At 30.4% G+C, this 26,453-nt stretch overlaps 1 protein-coding gene and 1 long non-coding RNA gene across 14 annotated transcripts in view; one reads left to right on the top strand and one right to left on the bottom strand.

Moving 5' to 3' along the window:
* LOC134711706 (uncharacterized) overlaps positions 1 to 18,634 on the bottom strand; it is a 56,627-nt gene extending 37,993 nt beyond the window's left edge. For 3 of the 5 annotated variants that reach the window (XR_010106216.1, XR_010106214.1, XR_010106215.1), the window contains exons 1-4: positions 18,533 to 18,634; positions 12,396 to 12,468; positions 11,839 to 11,912; positions 3,518 to 3,604 (exon numbers count right to left, since the gene is read on the bottom strand). This is a non-coding gene — a long non-coding RNA (uncharacterized LOC134711706). The remainder of the gene's footprint in view (positions 1 to 3,517; positions 3,605 to 11,838; positions 11,913 to 12,395; positions 12,469 to 18,532) is intronic. The other 2 variants (XR_010106217.1, XR_010106218.1) reach the window with 1 other exon arrangement.
* LOC134711705 (delta-like protein D) overlaps positions 1 to 26,453 on the top strand; it is a 105,821-nt gene that overhangs the window by 69,096 nt on the left and 10,272 nt on the right. For 6 of the 9 annotated variants that reach the window (XM_063572495.1, XM_063572494.1, XM_063572492.1 and 3 more), the window contains 2 exons: positions 21,963 to 22,015; positions 26,264 to 26,436. In XM_063572495.1, the coding sequence (XP_063428565.1) occupies positions 26,368 to 26,436 (69 nt within the window). In that variant the 5' untranslated portion in view covers positions 21,963 to 22,015; positions 26,264 to 26,367. Of the gene's footprint in view, positions 1 to 9,279; positions 9,327 to 19,249; positions 19,386 to 21,962; positions 22,016 to 25,619; positions 25,828 to 26,263; positions 26,437 to 26,453 lie in introns of those variants that run through there. The other 3 variants (XM_063572499.1, XM_063572498.1, XM_063572500.1) reach the window with 3 other exon arrangements.

The following is a 26,453-nucleotide window of genomic DNA, read 5'->3' as shown; positions in this document are numbered from 1 at the left end:
CAGATTGAAATGCATACCCTGCACAATGCACTGCATGTGACAGAAAATCCCAACAATTTTCAAACAAAGAAAATTATTTGAAAAAGGTCACAATTTTACCCCTATTTCTGGTTTAATTTTCAAATTAGGATTAAATGGCAATTATCACAATGTTTACAGCTCTGACAATGACTTGACAGGAAATAGGTATAATGGTATGATAATTTACTGGTACATATCAGTGTTCTTTTTATGACTTAATAATTAACCTAAATCTTAATTTTCAACTAAATTCAATAAAAACATGCAAATTTCAATCATTTTTGGGCCCAGAAACAAACAGCACATGCCTATACAAAAAGTATTCTTAAATTTATGTTTGTTATAGTAAATAAACCAATCTGACATGAATATCTAATGTGGATTATTCTGCGCACCTATGCTTCCTATGCTGAATTTGAGAGACTTTTTCAACTTTCACTTAAATCTCAATGTTTAACCTTTATATTAGGGTGTGACTAGCAAAGTTTTCTAAGAAAACCTCACCACAAAGTGTCTTGATTCACTTATTAGCATCAAGCTGAAACTCTTTTCTCCTTGAAATAATTAACTTGATATAAGGGTCAAAAATAGCCCTTACTGAACTAATGCTACTTTGTGGGAAAATCTTAATGAGATTACAAAACTGAAAATCTTGAAAACACTGTATTTTTTAATCTTGTCCATTTACCAACAAACTTTAAAACAGATTAATAGTTGAAACAACCTTAGCAGATGCAGATCCAGGGGGGTTGACTAAGTAAGCCTTGGTCTCTTTTATGGCTGAAATTTGTGATTTTTTTTTTTTAGTAAAAGGCCATTTCTCTGCTCCGCCTCTAAAGCAAAGCTCACAAAAGTATGACTTTATGCTATTTTAAATATCAAAACACAAAACTTATAAAAGTCGGTGAAGCATGGACATATTTACTATTTCTCTAGTGAGATGCTTGAAAGACTCCATTATAGATAGATTCAGACCCAATCAAAATTGCATGACTTCATGTCATTTAGCTTGTACTAAGAACTGTACTTGAGTGCAAACTTTACAACAGACAATTAAGTGTCTACAGTTGTGTGATGTTGCTGATGAGACTTCCCTAAACAAATCACTTTACAAAACAATAATTATAAAGCTAAGACAGTCATCTTCAGCTAAAATATATAATGACCTATATTCTGTTGAGAACTGGCAAACCAAAGCCTCTAAAAAACAAGACAGCATGAAAGAAGGTCACATGATAGTGAGGAACTCATTGAAATAGAAATATATGTCCTAATGACACAATTTTGCTGGCAAAACATCACACTGTTAATTACATCTCCATACTGTTATAAAGTGGTTTTATACAAGAATCATGCTTACTTCATTAATTCAATATAATTGGTCTTTGAAAATTCAGGTTAATGAATATAAGTTATTGTGGAATATAAATCCAGCATGCTCAGGCTCTATTGATGTATTAAGTTTTAAAAAGTAGATATTTGACTGAATATGTGTACGCTGCAATCAGAGATTATGCCACTGTATGGAATCCCAACATATTTAACTGGTGTGGATTCCATACATCGAACTTGAGTACATGATGTGAACAGTTTGAATCTACTTGGTCCCACAACCATGTTGGATCAAACCAAATATACAAACAGTCAAAGCTACTAAAAAGGTCACCACTTCGGATCAAAAACATGCCATTGAAGTAATATTTTTCTTGTCCCACTGTAGTAAAACTTATACATTTTGAACCTTTATTCCAAGCCCAAGGTCACATATCTAATAAGGTTACCTGTGAGAAAGACCTTTACATTAAGATTTGACTGTACACTCTGTAACTTGGATGTCTATGTTTTAATAATGAATTGAAAGATTGCACTACAGCGTGAAAAAAGCGGTGAGAAACTATTTTGAGTCAGATTTTACTGTACTCCACTAGTATCACTAGAAACAATTTACAAGCAATTGAAAATTACAACTTCTAGAGTAAATTGTTATTGCTTTGTATATTCTTTATTTGATGTTCATGCCTACAGCATTAAAGTTACATCACTGTTTTCGTGTGCCAGGTGACATAATAATATTTAGCAAGAGTAAAATTCTACATTTTATTGGTTCCATAAGCAAGATATAATTCCTATAACACATAAATCTTTGTGGCATGATGTCACTTGTACTTCGAAGTGCAACGCATATCATATTGGTGCATTATGAAGTAGGAAATGAAGTTCTGTTTGAATGAATTGAAAACCATCAGAGAGAGAAAACAAGGTATCTGAGAAAACTGAAATATGTACATTACATTTACAACACCAACATGTTTGAAACAGAAAGAAAGCACACAAACCAAATAGACTGGATAAGCATTAAAAATAATGTGCTACATGAAAATAAGACTTCATCCTAAGTGCATTTCTGGATTTTCTTTCTTCAGACGCTCAAACCTGAACATTTCAAAGCAAATGATATAACTGGTTATATAGGTACACAAAAAAAATTCCACATCAAGACCATTGCATACAGACTCTCAAACAATTGGCAATATACCTTCAATAATCCCCCATTCAGTTAAAAAAAAAGTAAATATGTCTGTCCAACAAATTAGTTTAAACATATTCATTTATAGTGGATTGGGAAACAAGTTATTGCAACTTGTATTAATCCCTTTCCACTTAGCGGATGTGAGTGTGGTCTTGTACGCCCTGCTTTGTAGCAGCATTAGCTTGCTCTTATTTGAAATCTTCAAGGGTGTCTTTTACATGCAAGATCAAATTGATGGATCTTCCCTTCTGGTTTTAAACACTTAGACTAGCTTGGACCTAAGACTAAAATTAGCTGTAAACTGTATTGCAATATGAACTATTTCTAAGCTAGCATCAAACCATTCCAAGAAAATCCTACGGCTGAGACAACAGCTGATTTATACCCAATTTCTGAGACTTTTATCAGTTATAAAGGGACATAACTTTAAAACTTATCAGCAACAGATAACTATATTACATAACAATCACAGACTATCTTGCATTAATTGAGAAAAAAAAACATAATTTAGAAGCTGTATCAGCCTGTTAAAATTCTTATCTTAGAAAATAAATTTTCACTTTTTTCAAATCTTGTTTCTTTCATAACATTTAATAGTTAAAATACAAATTTATTTTTCTAATTTGCAAATCATATAAACTATATACTTCAAATCTGTTTTGAAGTAAATTGTTGATTGTTAGATGATCATGGAATCTTAATCCATGTACTTAATGAAGTTTTAATCTACACCCATCTCCAATGTTTTAAATGCATATTTTATCTTCAAATTAAACCTGTATGTCGTCATAAAATAATGGAGAAAATTCTAAAATCTCACTTTTTTTAAACTTATAAATACAATAAATTGCCTTGGAACATTACTAGCAAGCCTTTTACTATTATATCAACTAAATACATTGTCATTTTTTTTTTTAAATGTCATTCTTTGTTTAAATTAAATGAATATACTCCAAAATAATATACCTTCTGTAAAAACAATCTTGAAAGTGATGTTGATTAAAGGGGAAACTACTCCATCAATCTCTCTTTCATAAAGCAAAAAAAAAAATCCTGAAAAAGAAAATGCCATGTATAAAAATATGACAAATGTAAGCCAGCATAAGCTGTCAACAGTGTTATGTGTCATGGATTGTTTACTGTAAGGTAACATTTGGTCATAAATATTGAAACGACAAGTAATGATATATTTTTATGATTGATACCATATTACGGAGATCAATTTTTTTTCATTGGGGTCAGTAGCAGGTTGTATGAAGGAGTACTCAAAAGATGGATGTGTTCATTCCACCAGTTATAAACACCATGTACAAATAGATGGTATTTATAGCGTTTTAGCATTATTACTCCTCTATCATACTGCAAATGTGCCACATCTGGTCTAAAAATTTCTAATATGACAAAGATGTATTGCCATATATTGTTTGTTTGGCAAACTTGCACTGGATTAATAGCATGTCAAAAATATTTCAGAAATTAATATCATTTACCAGTACTGCTCATTATCTTACACTCCTTACACAATCACTTCAAGTGCACTAAATTTAGAAATAACTTCAAAGTTTCCATTAATGCAAAGAAACTGAGACAAGATATCCTTCAAAATAATTAAACTTGCATTACTGATGACAGTATTGTCACCACAATAATTCAAGGGCTACATCTGTCATACCAGCATATGGGTGCAGTGTATCAAATCACTTGAATGACAACACACAAAATATTGATAAGGTTTACTTTCCCATAATTCTAAAGCTAAGTTCTCATGTACAGGCTACTCAAGACATATTTTCAACTTGCTTACTAAAAGTTTGTACTACTTTTAAGTTTGTGTCAGACCAAGATCTATTTTGTTCTTAATCTCTTTCCTTTATATCATATACCTCACAAGAAAAAGTATGCCTGTAAATTTTTAAGAAAAAAATCCCTAGTTTGCTCATCGGAAACCTCATTAGTGGTTATTGACTTATGTAAATATTGTTTTTGTCATGGTTTTACTTTGTCTTTTAAAATATGTTGTTATGGAAAATCTTTGATATTTTTTTGTCAATTGATTCACTTCTGATCTGAGGTATAGAAGTATGGTCATCTGGACTTCTCCAGTTCCAGATGTAATACCCTTCCTTGCTTAAGTGGGGCATGAGCAGGATATGTAAATAAACGGTTTCTTCCAATCAAGTTCAAACATTAAAAATGATGTATAAAAAAGAACAAGTAAGAGGTGCCCAATGCACTTAAAATATTCTTGCAACAACTCTTTTAGGAGGCCTTTTGCCAGGCAAAATCCTTGCACGCTATTCAGTATACTATCACATTCAATGGCAGTAGAAATTTCTAACCTTTCATTCCAGTCAACCTTCCTTACAGAACCAACAAATTGTTAATGATTTCTCATTACTGAATATGCATGAAATAATTGCCACTTCAGTTTAAGCAAGTAAATACTTGACTAAGAGTATAAGCAATTGATGGCTTGACATACAATATAGATACTTGTCTATCGTTGGGACCATCATGTTGACCTCTAAAACGTCTTTTCATTCTTTATGTTAATGGGTTTCTGTCTAATTGACATATACTCCATATCATCGTTATTCATATTACACAAACTTCAACAGATAAACAGTATCCAGCATAAAATGGAGAATAAGTTTAGGTTTCTATTTCTTCACCTTGAACTCTCATACTTTTTTTTAGAAAGCTTTGCGAATTAATTTGGTATTAAATTTTATTTGGTTACTTTATTTACAGAACAATAATAAAAGGTTTTGAGTTTTGCACTCCTCCTAGTGGTAATTTAAAACTATTTAAATTCAAAAACTTTGCACCACTGTTCTGAAAACATAAGTTAAATATCATCTTTTTAATTCTTATGTGGTGTGAAATTTTCTAAACTTACTGTATATATTAATGAGAAATCAAATCAACAGTATGTTGTACTGTAACACCTCTGTCCAAGGTTAGAGCAGGGTTTGGTGTCAGCAAACATGTATAACCCTGCCACATTCAGTATATGCTTGTCCCAAGTAAGTAGCCTGTAATTCAGTGGTTGTTAGAAATAATTTTTATTTTTGTTTCGCATTTAATCAGTCTATTATTTTTTTTGGTTAAATTGTTCCACATTTTTCATTACCAGGCCTTTTAAAGCTTGCTATACAGTATGTGTTTTACTCATTGTTGAAGGTTGTAGAGTGACTTATAGTTGTAAACTTCTAGGTCGTTTAGTCTCTGGTGGAAACTTGTCTCATTAGTTATTATATTTATATTAGTAACAAAAAGAGTGACCCCTGGAACTATAAAACCTAGTAGTAATTGAATTGTTTTTCATTGTCAATTTGGGGCCTTTTATAGCTGACTATGTGGTATGGGCTTTGCTCATTGTTAAAGGCTGTACGGTGACCTATAGTTGTTAATTATTGTGTCTTTTTGGTCTCTTGTGGAGAGTTGTTTCATTGGAAATCATACCACATTTCCTTTTTGATAGTAAAGAACTTCCTCCAGTAATTTTTCCCAGCAAAAAGAAAATTAAAAAAAGATAAGATTTATTCATCTGCCAAGTTTATTACAAGGATGATGAAAGAGTAAGTGCTAGTTGATTCGATTTAAAACAATTATTCAATAGATAACCAAAAAAATATTTAATAGTCTGAGAAAAGTCTGTTGTTGCTTCTAGCTAATGTGATAAAAAAGAATGTGCTTAAGGTGTACATCTTTCAACTATTAAATTCAATTTTAAATATGATAACCCTCTATATTTCAGAGCGTGGGAACAAAATCATATATAGAAAATATGGAAATATCATATTTTCTATTCAATTATTAGGCAATAAAAAGAAATGAAATTTTTGTGTTCTTCTTCATACTATAAAATATTATCTATCTCTTCAAATTTGAGTTAAATGGTTGTCTTTATGATTTTTAAAGCTCTGACACTCCGGCACAACATTGTAAGAAACTGAAAGACACACCGAAGTCATCATATTGCAAAGATTACGGACCCATTATGATATTTTTACATTTTTCACTTAATTTTATTTTCCTTTTTAATGCAATTGTTAAAAATCACCTTTCCATGAAATCTGAGTTAAAAGGTTAATTTGTAAATCTGTGCAATTGAGCAATCTATTAAATAACTTTAACTTCAGAAAGTAAGATTTGAATTTGAGATTTTCCCAGGGTAAATAATCCTACCTATACTCTTACCTACCCAAACATTGCATTCTATCATTTAAATTTCTTTTTACAAAACTATCTCTTTTGAGTTTATAATTTTGAAAAGTGTTTTGCTAATCCACTCAAAGAGCAAATCACTTGAATAATTGCTTATTTCACACTCAAGCCCAGTAAATTTATTTAAAAGGACCTCATTGTTAGAAACACATCTTGACGTTTTTCTGTTATGCTAATGTGAAGAACTTAAGATTTCAAAAGTATAAAATTAACTGAAGAAATTGAAAAGCTATATATTAAAGAGGAGATTAAAATGTTTAAAGGTACAACAGTTCACATGTCGATGTATCTTGTGTGAACACGTGAGCTTTACACTAAAATTACACGTAGCAAATGACATTATTCATGTTATCAAATCTATTGTGTAATATATTAACTCATTCAATTTTTTGGTCCATATAATAACATGATACTTGTTTCAATTTTTCTATTAAGTAACCCAGGTTCAAAGCCTCAATTTGTTGACAAATCACGACAAGAAAATGTAACAAGTTAAGAAGGGCATGGGAAACTTATAATTTATACTATACTGTTTCCAGTTTTTTTGACTCGATCAAATTTCATCAATGAAATCTTCTTTGTAGGAGAACTTTACACATCAGGATGTAACTTATTATTAGCATAATGCACATCTGTGCAGTACTGCTAGAAAATATAACAAATGTCATATTTTTTCAACTATAGAAGGAAGCTCAAAGCATTATATATTTATGATATTACCAAATCAGGAATTTAACAAGGAATTACAAAATAAGAATTGCCTTTCAAATTTATAGAAAAAAAGAAAGGAGTAGGTCCGGTAAGACCTCTTTTTGGCCCCAAAATATAGCGGTTTTACAAAATTGTTAAAATGTAAACTTTTACTCAGTTATTGGATAGTAGAATGGTTCTGCTACATAAATATGGGCTGCATTTGACACTACGATGCACATATATTGGGTACTAGCACCATGAAAGCGTGCTAAATTACTGAAATCTTTACAATTCCAGTATTTTAGTTAAATTTAAGACGGTTTCCGGGTAAAACGAAATTGGCCGCATTCGTGTTCATCCAAAATATTGAAATGGAAGTTGTATTTGATGATAATACATAACATATGTAAAGATTGAGGATGAACACGGATGCAGCCACTTCCGTTTTTGACAAAAACCATCTGAAAAGTGACATTTTTTCGGATATTTGGTAGATTTTACATATTTGAGCTTGAATCGGATCGTTTTTAATGACTTAATAAGTTAAAATCTTGCACATAAATTAATGGAATCATATGAAATAGACACTTAAGTGTTTAAAAAGTGGTCAAAATCTTTCGTCAGATGAAACTGAAATTTGAGGCCAAAATCGGTCCTTACCGTACCTACTCCTTTACCATGTCAGGTGCGTTTAATTCAATCTTAATCGACTTGGATTGCCAATTGTTCAATCATAGGTCAGTAGTTGTCTGTAGACACTCCGGCTTTCTCCGCCAAGAAAACTGGCAGGCACCAAATAGCCAATAGGTGCTTAAAACACAAATCAGTTATTCCTAGTGAAAAACAAAATAGTTATATAGAAAATTTAGTCAGCCATAACTTTTAATAGCCATCAGGTCTTTTAGAACCTCCACTGAGAACAGTGACTTTTATCAGTCTCCTTCAATATCAAAGTCAAGGATGAATGTTCAGGTATTCAAGATACTTATAAAAATGCATCTCCAGCTAAGATTGAATTATGTTACAAATTGATAAAAAGAAAAATGTTTTTATCAATTTGTAAACAGAATACACATAACAGTATTTTTAAATCTCTTCTGGAAAAAAAATTAGTAAATTATTACAATAAATTACAATATTTCTATTATTTTGAAGTTCCAGTAACAAACTTTTAACAAAAAATTAAATTCAATCTGACCTAAGATAGCTTTAGAAGTAAATAAAATGTTAAAGAGAAGACATAAAGCGAGGTGTCTTCAGAAATTTGAAGTGTGATAATGAAACAATTCATAACATAGGTTCATATATCTATACATATGAATCAAAGCTCATTAATTTAAGCTTAAGTTATATGATAACTATTTTTGATAAAGTTAAAAATAATTTATTTAACTATTTTGTATAATCCCTTTAAAACATAATTAATGGTAAATGACTATTGACGGCGAGACTCAATAGTAGATTGAAATCAGTACGGAGGTTATCAGACTTTATTGTTTCCCAGCAAGTCAGTACTATGAAATCTGACACAAGCATTTTAATGCATCACTAGAACTTCAATTCTCCTTGTATTTAAACTTTTCAGCTCTGTTGCCGACAATTGTTACTAAGCTTACATACACTTGATACATTGAAACTATTCTGATCGCAGCACAAAAGAACATGGATTGGTCCTTTAAGCATTAATTATTGATAAACAGTTTCCTAAATGATCCTAAACTAAGTTTAGATATTAAAGATAAACCTGACAATATTTCCACATATTTGTTATATTTCTCATGGCTTAAGATCTGGTATAGTTGACTCAGGACTTTAGAAGGTTATGTTGTTTTTTCTGCACCTCCTAAAACTGGTGAGTTTGTAATATTACTGATCAATTACTTGTCAAGCTATTTTATTTACGTGTACTTGGCTCTCTTTGTACCGCTATTGTTACTCTACAATGGTTAAGAGCTTTCTGAATGAATATGTAACAATATCTATAACTAGTTTACTAGACCATTGAGAAACATCAATACCTAAATCGATGCTGAAACTGAGAGAAAATCAAAGCAGTCTTTGAGTACAAGTAAAAATATTTGCTGAGTGCTAAAATCAAATCGTTTTGCAGCGATTGCTTAAAATTTTAATTAATTATTAGCAAGGTGAAATTTAAGATAAAGCTAACAACATGGAAATTGTCAATACATGACAAACTATTCTTGAAACAGTTCTTCAAAAATAGAAGTCTATTTTAGAAACTAGGTTAGTTCCCCACTTACAATTTCCATCAGTGGCTTTTTAATATCAAGTAGCAAATATTACATGCATGTTCTGGACTAGTGAACACCATGTTAATGACATATGCACGTATTTCACTATGTACTAGACTTAAGCAGGTTGTGTCTAGTTTTGAACATACTAATTCACAGGGAATCAGTTCATAGAACAATTTGATACAGTTCAAAAACATATTATTCTTATTCATAGAAAACATTTGATTCCTCAATGAAGCATGCATGGTGTAATACTCATGTCTTTGGTTTGAGCAAGCCACAGCTTTGGCCTATTACTATAACACTTGCTCAGCTATTACAGACCACAAAGTTTGGCAACTAGAGTTAAACCAAAAAAATTGATGTGGCAATGAAAGCATGAAATATAGGCCATCCAAAAGACTCTATAAACTTATGAATCAAAAATCAATAGGTAATATGAAAATTATCTGTGCAACTGCTTGATTTTCAAAAGGATGGAAGAAAGGACATGGGTGTAATACTTTATTAATTGACAATTGCATAGTTGAATCATACTTAATCAGCTTATATATGCCGGTATTAATGTGTGGGCCCACCAATATCAAATTTTAAAAACAAAAGCCAACTGTAAAAATATCATTCAACCAAGATAAAAATATTAAATATTTAAGAAATATTTTAAACTGAAAAACACACATCTACACAATAGTGTATTAAGCTTCAGTTAAAGTTAATATCTAGAACTAAATATTTAATTCTTTATGAAATAATAATAGCAATTTATTGAGAAATTGCTTCCAGGGATTAAACAATACTGACAATTTAATGCAAGAAACCGCAAATGAAATACCGTATCAATACATTTCTTCCTTCTTACAAAGAATAAAAGAAAGAATTTAAACTTTATAACAAAATGTTTTTACAAGGAAAATTCTACATTAAATGTTTACATTACAAAGCTCCTATGTAAAATATTAATCTTTTCCTCTTCTTTGAATTACATCTTTTGTTTCTTATAACTTCCATCATATTTTACTGAAGAATCAATAAGATCAGACAACTCAGCAATTTTATCAGTAACCTCTTTCGAACGTTAGATCTAGCAGTGAAATAAAAATACAAGACTAGGCTTTTAGTGAGCATTAGAATTAGGCATTTTATATGAATTTGTCTGGCTAAAATAATAAAAATTACCAATATCTGATTATTTATATAAAAGAAAGTTATTAAAATGTCAGTATAAATACTAGATTATATTACTGTAAATAACTCTGTAGGCTGAGAACTGTCTCAACAAAATCATTATCAAATTCTTTGTTTTTTCCATTAAGATATAGGATTTTTTTTCAAGTAAGGTGGTTTTTATAGGACCATTAGAAGTTAATGGTGATCTCTGTTAACAACTGGTTTTCTTAAATCAATTCCTCTTTAATCTTTTCTTATATATGCTAAGAAAGTGCAATTGGTTGACACAAATTTATTCAATATTTCTGTGCACTTACTTGCAGTTAAACAAGTTCAAACAATCAAAATACATCATAGGAAAAATATTTCATCAGATTTTTTTCAGTTATTCAAATGTTGAATCAATGTCTTTTAATTAACAATGAATTAAATCAAGAACTTTTATGCGTTCTATCATTGAAGTTAATCTAATGATTATATAACAAAGACAGGATCTTTGAATGACTTGCTTGCAGCAAATATCGATATTGTCACCTGCATTTAAATGATGTCTGCACTATTAAGATCAGCTATCTGATGGGATTAAAGGATAAATGGTTAGATCTGTGAAGAAGTGGACACCACAATCCATAACATGAATGTCACCATTTCTGAATCAGTGTGGACATTACACTTGTTTTCTTATCTTAAATTTATAAACACCAAAGATAACTGCACGACATGATATGATTAATTATTTTTGAAAAATAACTCATGATATAGCATACTTCATATTTTGAAACATTAATAATAACTTCATATTTGGTCGATATTGAGTGATTTGTTACTTTTTCGTACTTTATTAAGAAACCCTAAATAAAAGACTATCTATATTTCTGAATACATAAAATACATCATACCCCTGAAATGTAAGATATAAGCATAATTTTAAATGGAAAATACCTGGCAAGCGCTGCTTCACGAGTGACTATCTATGTACATGGTTATTAACCACTTATGACAGGATTATCTGTTACCTATCAATAGAGACAATTGATTGTACAGTATATTAATGATACAACTATCATCCTTTATCGAAAATTTCATGCAAAATATGTGTTTGACAAAAGTATTCAATATGTCGTCTACTCGACTTATCTGTGATTAAGTTATAAAGTATGCAATGAATGGGTGGTATTTGAATGGGTATCAATAAATGATCGAACTCTTGTGATCACTATCATTGTACAATACCACCATTGTACGATCTTCTATAAAGCTATCAAAAAATCATGCTATCTGTTCATTGATCTATTTCTTTGGTCAACATAGATTTAATACATCAATGCTTTCTGTTTCGTTATGTAGCTTCACGATTCTTTTTTAATGCATGTACAAATACTAAACAATGAATGAAATTTATTCATAAAACATGTATGTAGGTATTATAAAGATATTATAAAGATATACATTCATAAAATACATTCTTAACCTCAGAGTGAATTAAAACAAAATCTTACTATTGTTGTGACGCTGTTTTACAATTGAATCACCGTTGATTTACATCACCAATCATTACCAAATCTAATGCATCTGAAAAATTCAAAAGTATGAATTACTTATGTGATGTCATCATCAATTTCATTAAGAATTGATATATGCTTACTATGCTGTATGGATTTTGCTCAATGTTGAAGGTTGTACAGTGACCTTAGGTTGTTAGCTTCTATTTTACATGGTCTCTGCACGACTGAGAGTTGTCTCATCAGCAATCACGCCACATCTTCTGATTTTTTATATGTAGTTTTCTGAACAAGACTTTAGTTAGTCATCAACGATTGATTACTTAAGTTGTCTGTAACTTATACTTGGCAGATTCCAAGCTATCTTTAAACCTAGTGTATCACACATGACATCCAAGTACCAATGTGTGCATTCTACACATATGACATCCTAGCTATGACAACTATTTGTTTTATTCCTAGTCATGTATTTATTGTATTTTAGTATTTGAAATTTTTGTTAGTTATATATGTCATTGACAGAAATTTTTTTTTTCTACAAAGTATGGAAAAAGTAAAATAACAAAAATGCTGAAGTTCAAGGAAAATTCAAAACGAAAAGTACCTAATCAAATGACTAAATCAAAAGCTCAAACACATAAAAAAAAATGGACAACAACTGTCATATTCCTGACTTTATAGTATATGCATTTTTCTTATGTAAAATTTTTGGAGGATAAAAAAAAGGAGGGGGGGGTAATAAAAGCCTTCTTACTTTATAAATGTAAGCATATCAATGAGGGAAAAAAAGAACATTAGAGAACTTTATGTGAAAAAAAAGATGTTTTGGCTATAAATAGATAATTGATCATTATTGCTACTCAATAACTGACAACAATTAATCCTATTAATGGGAACTACATGACAGTTGACCTCAGAAATCATGACAGGTGCCTCTCCATTACCTGTCTCCGATAAATTGTCTAGATATGAACAGCAAACCTGCTATCACTTTACAAAACTTCTGCAATCATTATTTTATATCAATGTAGTCAATACGTTCCAATTATTTTTATGGTCAAAATTTAAGTTACATCTTAAATTGCATTGCCGATTAAAATCTTTGGTAGGCCACCTGACGTATCTATAACTGTCATACAACGGTACTTTACAATGTGTCATCAACCGAGTAAAGAAGCTTTCTATGTCTCCAAGATGTCTTCCATACAAAATTAATCACCCAGTACGGTGGCTACTTGGTGGAACTTGTTTAAAAATTCAGTTGACTAAAATAAGATACCTAATAATCCTTGATGATATTATAAGATAATAAGCGTCTTTTAAATAACGTGGTTTTATATTACCATATAACATGTCTATAGAAACAAAGTATATGTTTGTTTGGCTTGATTAAAAGTTCATACATGTATTTGGTAAGACAAATATGGTGTATATATAAACAATGTTAACTAATTCCTTTTTTAAACTTGATAATCTTCATCTTTTTAAATTTTATTATAGTAGTGCAATATTTCTCCTTTGTCATTAAAGTTTAAAATAAAATTAATCTATATAAAATTTATTTTTAGTCAGAATATCGAATTCAATCATGTCCATTTATCATGCAGTTTCGGATTCAATCACATCCATTTATAATGCAGCTTCGTGTTCATTCATATAACATGCTTGCTCATCCAGTTGACGGTAGCATAGACAGGATGCTGACAAGGCAATCCTTCCTCTAAGCATGGTGAAGCACGATTCTTATCCCAATTTATTATGCAAGAATTACATCAGAACAGCTATTGTAGATTTAATTAAAATTTTATACGTAGGATGAGCAGATTTTTTTGTTATTGCACCATCCTATTCTTTTAATGTTATAACTACGTAAAATAACAAGTACTTTTAAATTAAAAATTGAACATAGGGTGGGTAGACTGAATAAATGTCATGGAATATATATATATAAATCTGAGCATGCAAAATTGAACGTTTCCAAGAACAGTTGAATAAATAACTAACTGAGTAGGCAGGCTCATCAAATTAAACTTTCTTCACTAATTGAGAATTTTTTTATATTGATAAAAGTAACTTTAACTCGAAGTTCAAACTCAACATATTGCATTTACAGTAACAGAATTTCACTATTGTGTGGACTGTATGTTTCCCGTATGTCATTTTACTAAATTTAGTTTTTTTTTCTTTGGGTTGCTGTCCCATTGTCTTACATCCAACAATCCCTTCATATAATTTTTTTTTATTTTTCACACAAAGCTTTACCAAGTTATCATATCAAACACAATTCAGTAACATGAATGTTTAAATTCATAATCAGTTCTCAATAAAAACATATCATGGACATTGTCATCTGACTCGCAATAGCTAGCCTTTAAATAGTTATAGCAAGCAGTTTTTCTTAACAATTGAATATAATACAATAGTTTGCATTGCTAAACTATGACAAAGCAATTCGGTATTTCTTTTTCATTATGTATTAAACAACTGCATGAGAATTGTGATAGTAATAATAAAAGATTAACATTTTATACATTTAGATATTGGTTAGATATATAATGTTATACAACTGCCTTTAAAGGTATTTGTAATATTGTATTTGCTATCGTGAATTTCACAATATGAGATATAACATGCAATTCCATGATATCGAAAATTTAATCAGTGAATACACTAACTTAATTAATGAAAAGTTCCAATAAAAATCTGTTTGAGATGAAAAGTACAAAACTATTATTAAATATTTGAATTGAGTGGATCAACAGAAATTTCAAGTTGCGAAACATAATTTAGTTCCATCATATAACTTTCTTTCAACAAAACATGTAGTTGCCACCTCTTGAATCAAAAACAATTGTCGCACAGATGTTATTTGAAAAAGACATTTTTGATTTCCCCAATGAATTTATGTGCAACTTTACATTTGCAAGAACCAATTTTATGAAAACTCGGATAAAGAGCATATAGATAAATGGAGACTGCATGCCTATCATTTTAAAATTCTATGATTTTAAAATCCAATACCAATTTTAATTCCTTTGAAACCAATCTTGATCAATATGATAGTACAGTCTGCCTTATTAATGTGTTCTTATAAATTGCTTTATTTCCATTCCATGTTTATATTCCTTCTATGTTTTTTCCCATAACTGTTACGCAATAACAGAACAAAACAAGGGTAGACACAAACTAATTAAAATTTCATGCATAAGATAGATTGTAGCTATTACTTTTTATCCCTGATTATCTGTACAGTTTATTGCTAACTATGCACAAAATGTAACATGCAAACCTGTAATATCAAATAATTAATCAGACAATAGAAAGGTGTTACCATAGTTTAGGCCAAGTAAACATGTGTCTAACTACCAAAAGGTGTGCAACATCAAACAATGGACCATTTTAATCAGACAACTTATGAATTAGACATTGCTTACATGTTATTGCTTTTGATACAGACCATTTGAGACCATCTTCTCTCAATTGTTCATCACAACATTTTCTAATAAATCATTCTTGAGATGAACTTCAGAACTCTATGATCAGACAATCCTAAAGGTCTTACGCAGAGAAATTTGATTATCTAAAATTTAAAAACACTTATCAATAATGCATGGATGTGTGCATATCATTGTTTTTCTACTGGTAATATTGATTACTTATTTAGTATGCATCCTCTTACAGACTTCTTTAATCAAATCCTGCAGTTAACCTTCAAGCATCATTCACTTCCAGAATCATCCACAGAGCTTGAAATAAATTTGATTTAACAAGTCTGTAGCAAATTCTTTAGCACGTTATTTTATAAAGATTGGCGCAATAGCGATGAAAGACCAGCAAAATACAAAATCAGTACTTTCTTCATTTTACAAATCTTTAGAATAGTCAATGATTGTCATTTAAAAGTTAAATTCATTGCAAAAAGCAATCAAGAAGGAGTTAATCTTCTAATAAACTCTTGTAACAATTTTTTTTTGTTTTGAAAAAATAAAATTAAATTTTCAACATACGTTCAATTCAATATTACATCATGTTTTACATTAAAGTTGTTGTGCATTACTGAGTCTTTTGACTGATTTGGTGGTAAATCCTATGTAATCAAAGAATAATCTTACAAGAAGTAGTTGACTATTGGAGATTTGAAAGGGCATGCCTCTTGAACAATAAAAATTTATAAAAAAGTTTATACATGTACAACTTTTGTTTCTATAAAAATGATTTGATAGTTTATTTTTTGTAAAAAAAAAAAAGGAGAGGGCAATTGTCAACTCAAAGCTTCATTGTATTTTATATTGCCCATTATGTTTTATAATATACTAAATTTTGTATACAGGTTCTCTAATTAAAATCTGGACCTACATGTACATTGTTTAGTAAATCAAGGGCAATAACTCTAAGAGCATTTAAGGTGAAATGAATGAAAATTAAAATATACATTAGTATAAATGGGTTTATAACTCCACAAAATTTCATATACATTTGATTGAGTTGTTCCCCATTATCATATCTAGAAAGCACCGCTTAAAATAATATGAAAAATCAAGGGCCTTAACTCAATATGGACATGACTATAATAAGAAAGATATTAAAATCTACTAGAACACACTAGAACACTCTATTATTAAGCATTTGGCTCTTAATAAGATTGATAGATTGAATGACTGTTGGTGTTTTAACACACTTTAAAGCTATAGGTGTAGAAAGATGGAGTGCCAACAGAAAACCACTGATAGAAAATCTGACAATCCTAGTCAATTCAAAGGATTCGAACTCACAACCGAAATCACAACCGCAGTGTTGACTGACTAGTGATTATAGTAGTTAAAACTACGCAGACCACTTGGCCACCAAGTCCCCGGCTGTAAATGAGAAAAAATATGCCTGTCAAAAGCATAATCATGAAATTGAGTACACAGATTACTGTAAACATTTTGAAAACAATGAAGCAATTGGAGTATGATTGATGAATATCATTAGAGCTTTTTAAAAGTTTTTAAACATTAATTCAGTTAATTTATTCGTTTGTAGATAAATGACGAAAATACTTTTTTTTCCATATTAATTTCACCGTTAATGGAAACAGCATTTCTCTATATTCAGTCCTTAGCAACTATTTTATCACATTGTGTGTCTCTATTGTAACAGTTAATACGACAATAATTGGAAATTCCTATATGGATATTACTGTAGGCACAGAATAGGATAATGAAGTGGGTATTGCATGTCAATATTTTCTCACCACAGGTGATTCTGAAATAAAACCAGTTGCACTTTTGTAAAGATTTTGAAGGGGAAAATTGTCGCTAAAAGATTTCTTTCCATTAGAATTAATGGCAAATAGGCTGTTGCTACTTTCATGGACAATAACAGGACAAACAATTAAATTATTTTTGATGTAGTTGGGTATATCTATGATCTTCTGTATATATTTTTTTCTTTGAAGTAGCTAAACATGTTTTAGTTGCTTTGGACCCTAAGTGCACCAGTAATACTTTAACATCTTATTTACATTTTTTGAGAATTCCTTAACATCAATTATTTATCCAAGTGTCAGATCAGGACATTTGAGCCATGAAAAAAGGGGGGACTTAAGCAGTAAAAGCCACTTACTTAAAAGTAATAAATTCCTTTTGAGTAATGTATAAATCATATTTCAGCATTATACATTTACTCGTATGAATTTAGGAGTTTTTACCCATATCAAGATTATAGTATGAAAAAGGTTATTTTTTATCTGATATATACCATCACATTAAAAAAACAGAGATGTTGTAATATCATACATATAAATACATAAGTAACAGTTTACCTCCAAATACAGAATAAAGTTGGAACAATTTATTCTTTATCTGATAAATACCATCACGTTTCACACAGAGATGGTGTAATAACATATATATAAATCAGTTGGAATATTTCTATATAGACATTTAAAATGTGCACATAGCTTAAAAATAAATAGAAGCTTTTAAACTTAATTAAACAGTTCACTTCATAGACATCTTATCACATCTGTTTGAGAAACTTTTCCCAGGTTCTTTTGTTACAGTTTTGCATCATATCTATAAATAGTAACATTGAGTTCCATGTGTTAGTTATAAATATAAACAAAAAATTGTAGAAGTTATTAGTGTTACCTCATACTTATCAACAGGGTTGCACCACAGGGACTTTCAGGACAACCAAATCTACATCTATGGTTATCGGCCTCATATACAAGGGATACAGCATCAATCTCTGTAATTTAAAAAAAAAAGTAATGAAATTAATCTCTCACTGCTGTCTTTTTTTCAATTTCTATTTCCATTTTTTTTTAACACAGTAAAGTTTAAATTTAATTTGAAAAGTTTGATGTTAAAAAATCTAATTCTTGCTACACCCTTTGATATTGTTTAATCCACCTTTGTTATTTTTAAATTATACCTTAGAATTATGAAATTCTTCAATTTGATTTCAGATAGACAAAAAATTGCCTCCTTCATACAATTTTAAAGGATAAACTTAAAGCAGTCAATTCATCAATGTTTACATTGGTCAAAAATAAGCCTAATGTCCCCAAAATTATGTTTTAACTTTGTTCCATTATAATCAATAAATTACAGATCATTACAGGCTTATAACAGATTATTATCTTATTTTAAAATAGATTAGAAGGTATCTTATTTATTAGACAGACATTGTAAAAGTAACAGCTAATATATTAATACAGATATTGATTTATATCAATAAAGATTACTTGCAGTTATGTGATCTTTTGTCTTCAATGAAACAAATCTAGCAACAAATTTCTAATTGCCTTGGTCTAAGGTCAAATGTCACTGATAAATCTAAGGTTGAGATTAATATATTGGTGTACATTCAAATATAAACATACTGTGGGAAAATATCATGGAATGTGAAAGATGACATAAATAGTAAAAATAGGCATTGAATTTTAAAATATAAAAAACCCACACAACTTATACGGAACAAAGTAACATCTATGTATTGGTATGTATCGAGCATGTTTCTCAACCATTTAAATTATTATGAACACCTTTTAAACTTCTTTAATACTTGCTTTCACAATTTCATGTCTTGAAATAATACCATATACAATGCAAGGACGATCAAATGTATCATGTTCATAGGAAACATTACTGCTATTCGATTTTTAGGATTAAAACATTTTGAATTATATGTAAGTACTTTCAAAATTTATCATTTATAATTAAATGTGAGTTTTTCTTATTATAGTTTGCAAATATACAGTTACCACAAAACAATTACCAAAAAAATATTGAAGAAAAAGTTATTCAGGTGTTAAAAACTGAATTTTTTTCTGTATATTTGATTAAATTATATTATCGATAGGAACGTTCAAAAAAGAATTTATACAAATAATATCATACAGTAAAATTGAATTACAAACAATTGATACGCAAATTGAGAAATTTAAAAAGCTTGTTGTTTCTGTAAAAAAAAAACATGTGGAAATGGGTGTCATTCTAATTTTAGTTGATTTAACTGGGATTTTACAAATAATTTCTTAAGAAATGGGGGTCTTCGTTAAGAAATAAAGTAACTAAAAAAAAGAATAATTAATATTTCAGTTCTCATTACAATGACTAAGTATAATGTCATAAGACTTTTATTTTTAAACTCTAGATTCTACAATCTACATGTATGGTTTTGAAAATCATGCATATCCTTCAACTTTTGTTTAGCCCATACAATCAATGAATGGTTTCAGAAATGCATGTTCATGTACAGTTAATTTTGTTTACTTGGCAAAGCTTCATCCCCACATAACCTTAAAATGAAAGTAAGTACTGAGAAAAAGGAGAGGATTCTGATAATTTATTTTTTTATATAAAGGGATCATTTTTGCTTTTGTTTGCTGTTTTGTATCTTTTCCCAATTTATATTAATATATCACGTAGAGTTTTGTTTATCCTTTTTTCTGAAAAACCTTGCTTTTACATTCAGTCCACAGGCACAGAAAAAAAAAATCCTATATACCTTATTACAACATAAGGTATATGGGAATTTTTTTTTCTGAGACAAGTGCCTGTGATTTTGAGGTAGTTTTTTCAATGAAAATGATGTGTAAGAGAGACATTTACCAATCTGAAATTATTAACTGCAAAATCAACTGATAGGAAATTTTATCATTTTTAACAGGAGTTAAATCTGGTATCACTATTCTGACCCTTGAAGTTTCCTCCCCCCCCCCCCCCCCCCCCCCCCCAACCCCTTTTCCATCCCTTTTTGTGGTGTTTGTTTTACCTAATCTTTAATTTTCAGTTAATTGTTTTGTAGACAGTTGTTTGTCTGTTTCTTTACCATGGTGTTGTTGTTGTTATGTTTCACTTTAACTTATGCCAAAGTTTGAGGTTTGGCCTCCTTGGTTTCTTCTTCACATTCCACATCTTAACAATTCTGTTCTCCTTTCCCCTATTTGAACCAAGGAGTTATACTTATTACCGGGCTTGTACACGACTCGTTCCTTTCATAAAGCAGCATATGCTTAATACCATTCAGGTTTTTTTCAAGATTCAAAGTTTTATTGAGAGTCGATATTCAATATTATTAAACAACATAACACAAGCTCTAGTGACCTTTTCAAATCGACTTAAGGTGCGGGTGCACCTGTGAAAACCCTTAAGTTTTTGTCTGTATTTTGTATACTGTTGTTTCTCTTTTTGTCTTTTTCTCGTTTATGTGTCAACTTTGATTTCATACAGAATCTTATTTAATGTTTCATTTCTAGCCTAATTTTGAATGTTACTGTGATTACCAACCCAAATTACCTTCCTGCGACAACTAATCGTTTGTTATTGATTATAAAGATTTTGTCGTCCTGGATACTTCTGACTCTGCAATCACACCAACTCGAGCACACCACCGTAAAAGTATAGTCAAAACTTGCAAGGCGCCAAAATATGAAATCTAAAATGTACCGTGTCGTTATCTACAGTACTTGCTAATTATAAACTGAGTGAAGAGTTCATACTTCATTAGCTAAGAGCCTGAATATTATAGTGAAGAAAAATCCAAGTAAATATCAATAAATGTATACCTCCAGAGTTTGAAAAAATAAAAAACAAATTATGTTTTTCTCCAAAAAATGGAAACAAACTTTTTTTCCAACAAAAACCATAGACCCCCCTCCCCCCCCCCCCCCCCCCCCCGAAAATCAAATGGTGGCTGCCTAAATGATGAAATAATGTTATAAACGACCCTTTTATAGTAAAATATATTTTGTTGTAGGTGCCAAAAAGTTTTTACAGTATGAATTGTTCACCTCCGCGATAAAGAGCATATATATACTAAACTGTTCTAATACTAAGTATGCAAATGAAAAAAGTATCTAATACTAAAACTGATAAGGTAGTCTCAGTCTATAAATACTGACACAAAAAAAGATTTTATAAATAGTGACACACCAAAACCAGAGCAATGATATGTCTCCGCCAAAACTATTGAATTATACAAACTTAATTAAATACAAATGGTCAGTGCAGAATAAAATCGTGTCGTGCTGTTTAATTCATTTCTAATCGAACTTTATATTTTTAATTTCAGATGTTCAATGTAGTTTTCATATTAAAAGTTTAATGGACTGAAGCAATATACACGTAAGTTAATTAGAGTTGTCCCCCATGTATCATGTGTGCTTCCTGATCGTTGTTAAGCGACGGGTTGATTTATTTCTTTCCCATCTTGATTCAAATTAACTTATATATCCAGAAAAAAACATGCTTCTATGTAGACAGAGTGTGATATGATTATGCGTCTTGCAGGTTATTATAATTTCAAAAGTTGTGTAAAGTTTCAGTATTTTGTCTTCATTGATAACAGATGCCTAAAGATGAAACGCGGTCGGCGTACGCGAGCAGTAGCTATCAAATTTCTGCATAAAACTTTTTCCCACGTGCCGTGGACAGACATAAGGAACTATTCACCATATGGTTAAAGTTTATCTAAACTATTACGGCTGCTGCTGTACGACGATAATGTTTATAAATATAAAGTATGCTCCATTCAGTAGATCACAGTGATACACTGGTAAAAGGGCGTATAAATACGGCCAATTAAATATAATGAAATAAGATGAAATGTAAGGCAACTGTGTGAAGAAATTTACTGTTAATAATATCACTAAGCTTCCTCCCTCGTTGTTGAACTTCTTAAATTAATTCTTTTACAAATTAACCAAGGTGTGAATTGCTTGCTATTTGACCATGAAACACAAAGCACATCTTTACCTTCCCATTTGAAAGTATTTTATAAGTGACCCAAAGAAAGGCTTTCATTTCTACTTCCGAAATGCGCTTGTTTTGCATTTAGGGTTGCAATTCTAGTTTTCCACAGATTTGTTTCACAAAATTCTCAGTTTAAAAATGCATAGATTTCAAAATTGCTATTAGCAAAGTACTCATTTGTTTGTTAATAAAAAGAGACCACCTTAATTAAATTTGATGGTTCGTTGCTACAACGGATGGTTCAAGCAGTACCTTACCACCATCGATGGCACTAATGGCCAGACAAGCATTGGCAGTTATATTGTAAAATATTGGCTATCTAATTAATAAGGTGCAACTAAATTGTGTTAACACTCAATACCGCTAAACCTAACGCGTAAAGTACAAATTCCTCGTTAATACTTATGCATGGTCTTGTTACATGTTTCTAAGGTCAAACAATCAAATAATCTGATTAAAAAACGATTGAAACAGATATTGTAGACACGCGAATCTAAAATAATTTCAGCTAAAGCGCGTGTAGGGATGAAATACTGATCTTAGATATTGAATTTCGAAAATTAGAATAGCATGAAGATATGAACATAAGGAATATATTTCTCACATAGGTTTATAATATCAGAGACATAAATACTATGTCCCTGATGATATTTAGCTAAATTAATTTATAGGGTCAGGGTTTATTTGAAAGATCACAGATAAATCGAAATTGCACGTGGTAATCCGGAAGTCATCTGTCAATAATTTATTTGTATATATTCAACAATATTAATCAAAAGTCCCCCGAATTTGATCTGGTTGACGCGTGGTCTGTTTCACCCATCACCTGACCCAACATCCTGCAAAGTTTATGCTTTGGTTGATCAAAAACGATTAATGGATACTAAATAAAATGGATGCAAATCTAACATCTGTTATCTAAAATGGAACGATTCTGTGCAACAGTGAAGATACACATGCGTTTTTAATAAACATTTAGAAGTTTTCCATTTTTTCCCGTATTTAATTTTATTTTCGATTATAAATTTTATGTTGTTGCAATTCTGCAATAATTTTTTGGAAAAATCATGCTTTCGTAAAGTTTTTGAAGTTTAGTACATTTTAATGCTCTTCAAATATGAAGTTCCGTCTTTTTTTTTTTACAGGTATATTAAAATTATATAGTAATTTATCTTAACAAATAAATACACAATAAGCAGGTGAAGACTACCTGTTGTATGTATTGGTATTTGACGAGTACCGTTACACGTGGCAGATGGTCCCTACACCTGCCCCTCATTTCTTTTCAAAACAAACATCTTGATTACTAAATTACTTCAAAGACATGCGCGCCAAAGTACTGCTATCCCAATCTGTCGTAGAAATGGCCCACATATGTACCCTCGAGTAGTGTTAGCCCCGTTTTTTTCTGTACAACTTTTAACAGCTAGTTTTTGTTTATTTCAAAACAGTGTGTTAAAAAAAAAATCAGGAAAAATAACAATAAATTAGACATACATGTCTTTTCCCGTGAGAATTTCTATTTTAACTCAGTATGTTGCATTATGTACTTAATATATTTATAACTAATTATATAAAATTCAGTTTTAATCTGATCCCTTTTATTAAATTAATATTTTTGAATAATACTTAATTTGTAATTCTTTATTTGTTTTCACAACATTTTATTTGTCTTGATGGTTGGCGCCGACACCATTTAGACATGCATTGTAAAGTTACTTTTTCCAAGATGCCCCCTGTGTATATTGCTCATTAGGAGTTAAATTTTTGCCAAGTAAACTTCCCACTGTAGACCAATTACTACTAACGAGGAAACAAAAGGATTTACCTAGTGACAGACGGGGTCCGAATATGGCCCTTGATTTCTCCGACGCCGGTGCCCCACGCTAATCAAATTAAGTCAATTAAATAATCAATAGACCAACAGATTGTTTAGAATCACTGTATTAATCTGGTAAAATAAAAACGATGGTGCCCATCAACGAGCCCACTCAAGTATATGTCAAAGTTTGCTCTTGATTAAAAAGTTAAAGATAATTTGACAATATTTTCTCATTTTTTGAAGTGTACCATATATATATAACAATTTTCTTCATTATACGCGTACAAATAATATCTGTAACTGCAACGACGGTAAGTCTTTATTTTAAAAAAAAATATCAGTATATCTTCGGCATTCTCACAAAATACAGTTAATATATGCAAAATGTGCTCAAGTGGATTCCTGCAGTTTGTTTGTCGTGAATAAGAATCTCGTGGATACAGGTGTATTCCAGCTGTAATTCTATCTATAGACTAATCAAAGTGTCGCATGCACCAATTTACTTCATTTTTTTCGCAAATATGAAGGTTAAGTAGAATAAAACATCTGTAACACCTTTATGCAAATTGAATTATTTTAGATTTGGCGGGTTTTTAATTCACTGTTACCTCAAGGTTGACGGCACGCGCCGACTCGTGCCGACTTTCGTTTTATCATTCATTTCAAAGCTTTAACCGTGACTGACTCCTCCTCCGACTTGCGGCTCTAACTGAGTGACGGATGAATAACAATAGCAATTTCAACAGGTCTTATCTTCCCAATGAAAGTAAATAATAACAAAGGGTCGAAGGTAAACATGGATGGTTTATCAAACATAAAATGATGAAAAATAAAAACAAGAAAAGCGTGCAGATTTTACTCTGAATGTTTTGAATGAGAAAATGAATACGTTTTTTTATATCTTAACTCACCTATGCTTTTTATATTGTCAATCATATATAATACCTGACAATAAACGGTTAATCTGTATCTGGGACACTTATCATTTCAAGAATAATCAATTGCATTTTGTTAGAATTATGTTAAATTATCAGATTGATTGATAACGTTTGAACAAATTTCCTTCTTCTTACTATCTGTTTGAAATTTTTATTAAAATGGCTTACTTTTTTACCTGATCGCGTGCCGTATTTGCCTTATATGGAAGTCATTTGCATTTGTTAAAAGTGGTTACTGAGACAGGTGTTTTGTCTCGAGCGACAGCTGAAAGCACAATGGATCCTTTAATGTATTGTCCAAAAACTCTACACATTTAAAACACGCGAGAGAGTTTGTGTATTTCAACACAATCGCCGGAATGTTATATTCTTTAGTTATTTATATTTATTCATGGAATATTGTTACTTGTCTTTGGTTAATAAAGGTAAGAGTTGAAAATGGAATACAATTTGATACTTTGTGCTTTTAAATCATGTAAGAGTAGCCCGAGAAGCAACAAGTTGCATGTGCAAATAAAGGTTACCGACACTTGTATGAGTTATTGAAAAAAAATAATGTGTTATTGGTTCAAACGAGTTTTGCAACCTTTTTCAAGTTATATTGTTTTCGCTTCATGAAATTTTGGTAAATATGATGATATTTTCACAATATATATAAAATGATAAGAATCAATTTATGATTAAACGCATTGGATTTGTGATAGTTTCAAATTATGCATTTTGATATTTTGTACTCATTTACGTTTTTGCTTCTAAAGTCATCTCCATTATTGTAGTAAAAGGTGTGAAAATAGCGTATGTATACACCTGTGTGGATAATTAAATCAAATTATTGAAAATGATATGAATGCTGCTTTGTAGGATATCTGTCAATCAATTTTGTGGGCGGAGTCAGTGTAGAACGAGGCTAGTGTAAAGGTAACTCAATAGTGAACAACTGCAGAGTGAGAGAGTAAACAAGAAAGATGCCGTGGTGGAAAACACCTCGTATTGTGGTACTTTGGATATTAATAGAGTATTCTATAGTAACAAAGGTATGTCATTTTCATAA

The sequence above is a fragment of the Mytilus trossulus genome, chromosome 3 (genome assembly GCF_036588685.1).
Source record: "Mytilus trossulus isolate FHL-02 chromosome 3, PNRI_Mtr1.1.1.hap1, whole genome shotgun sequence".
Lineage (NCBI taxonomy): Eukaryota > Metazoa > Mollusca > Bivalvia > Mytilida > Mytilidae > Mytilus > Mytilus trossulus.
This window is presented reverse-complemented; position numbering and strand designations above follow the sequence as displayed.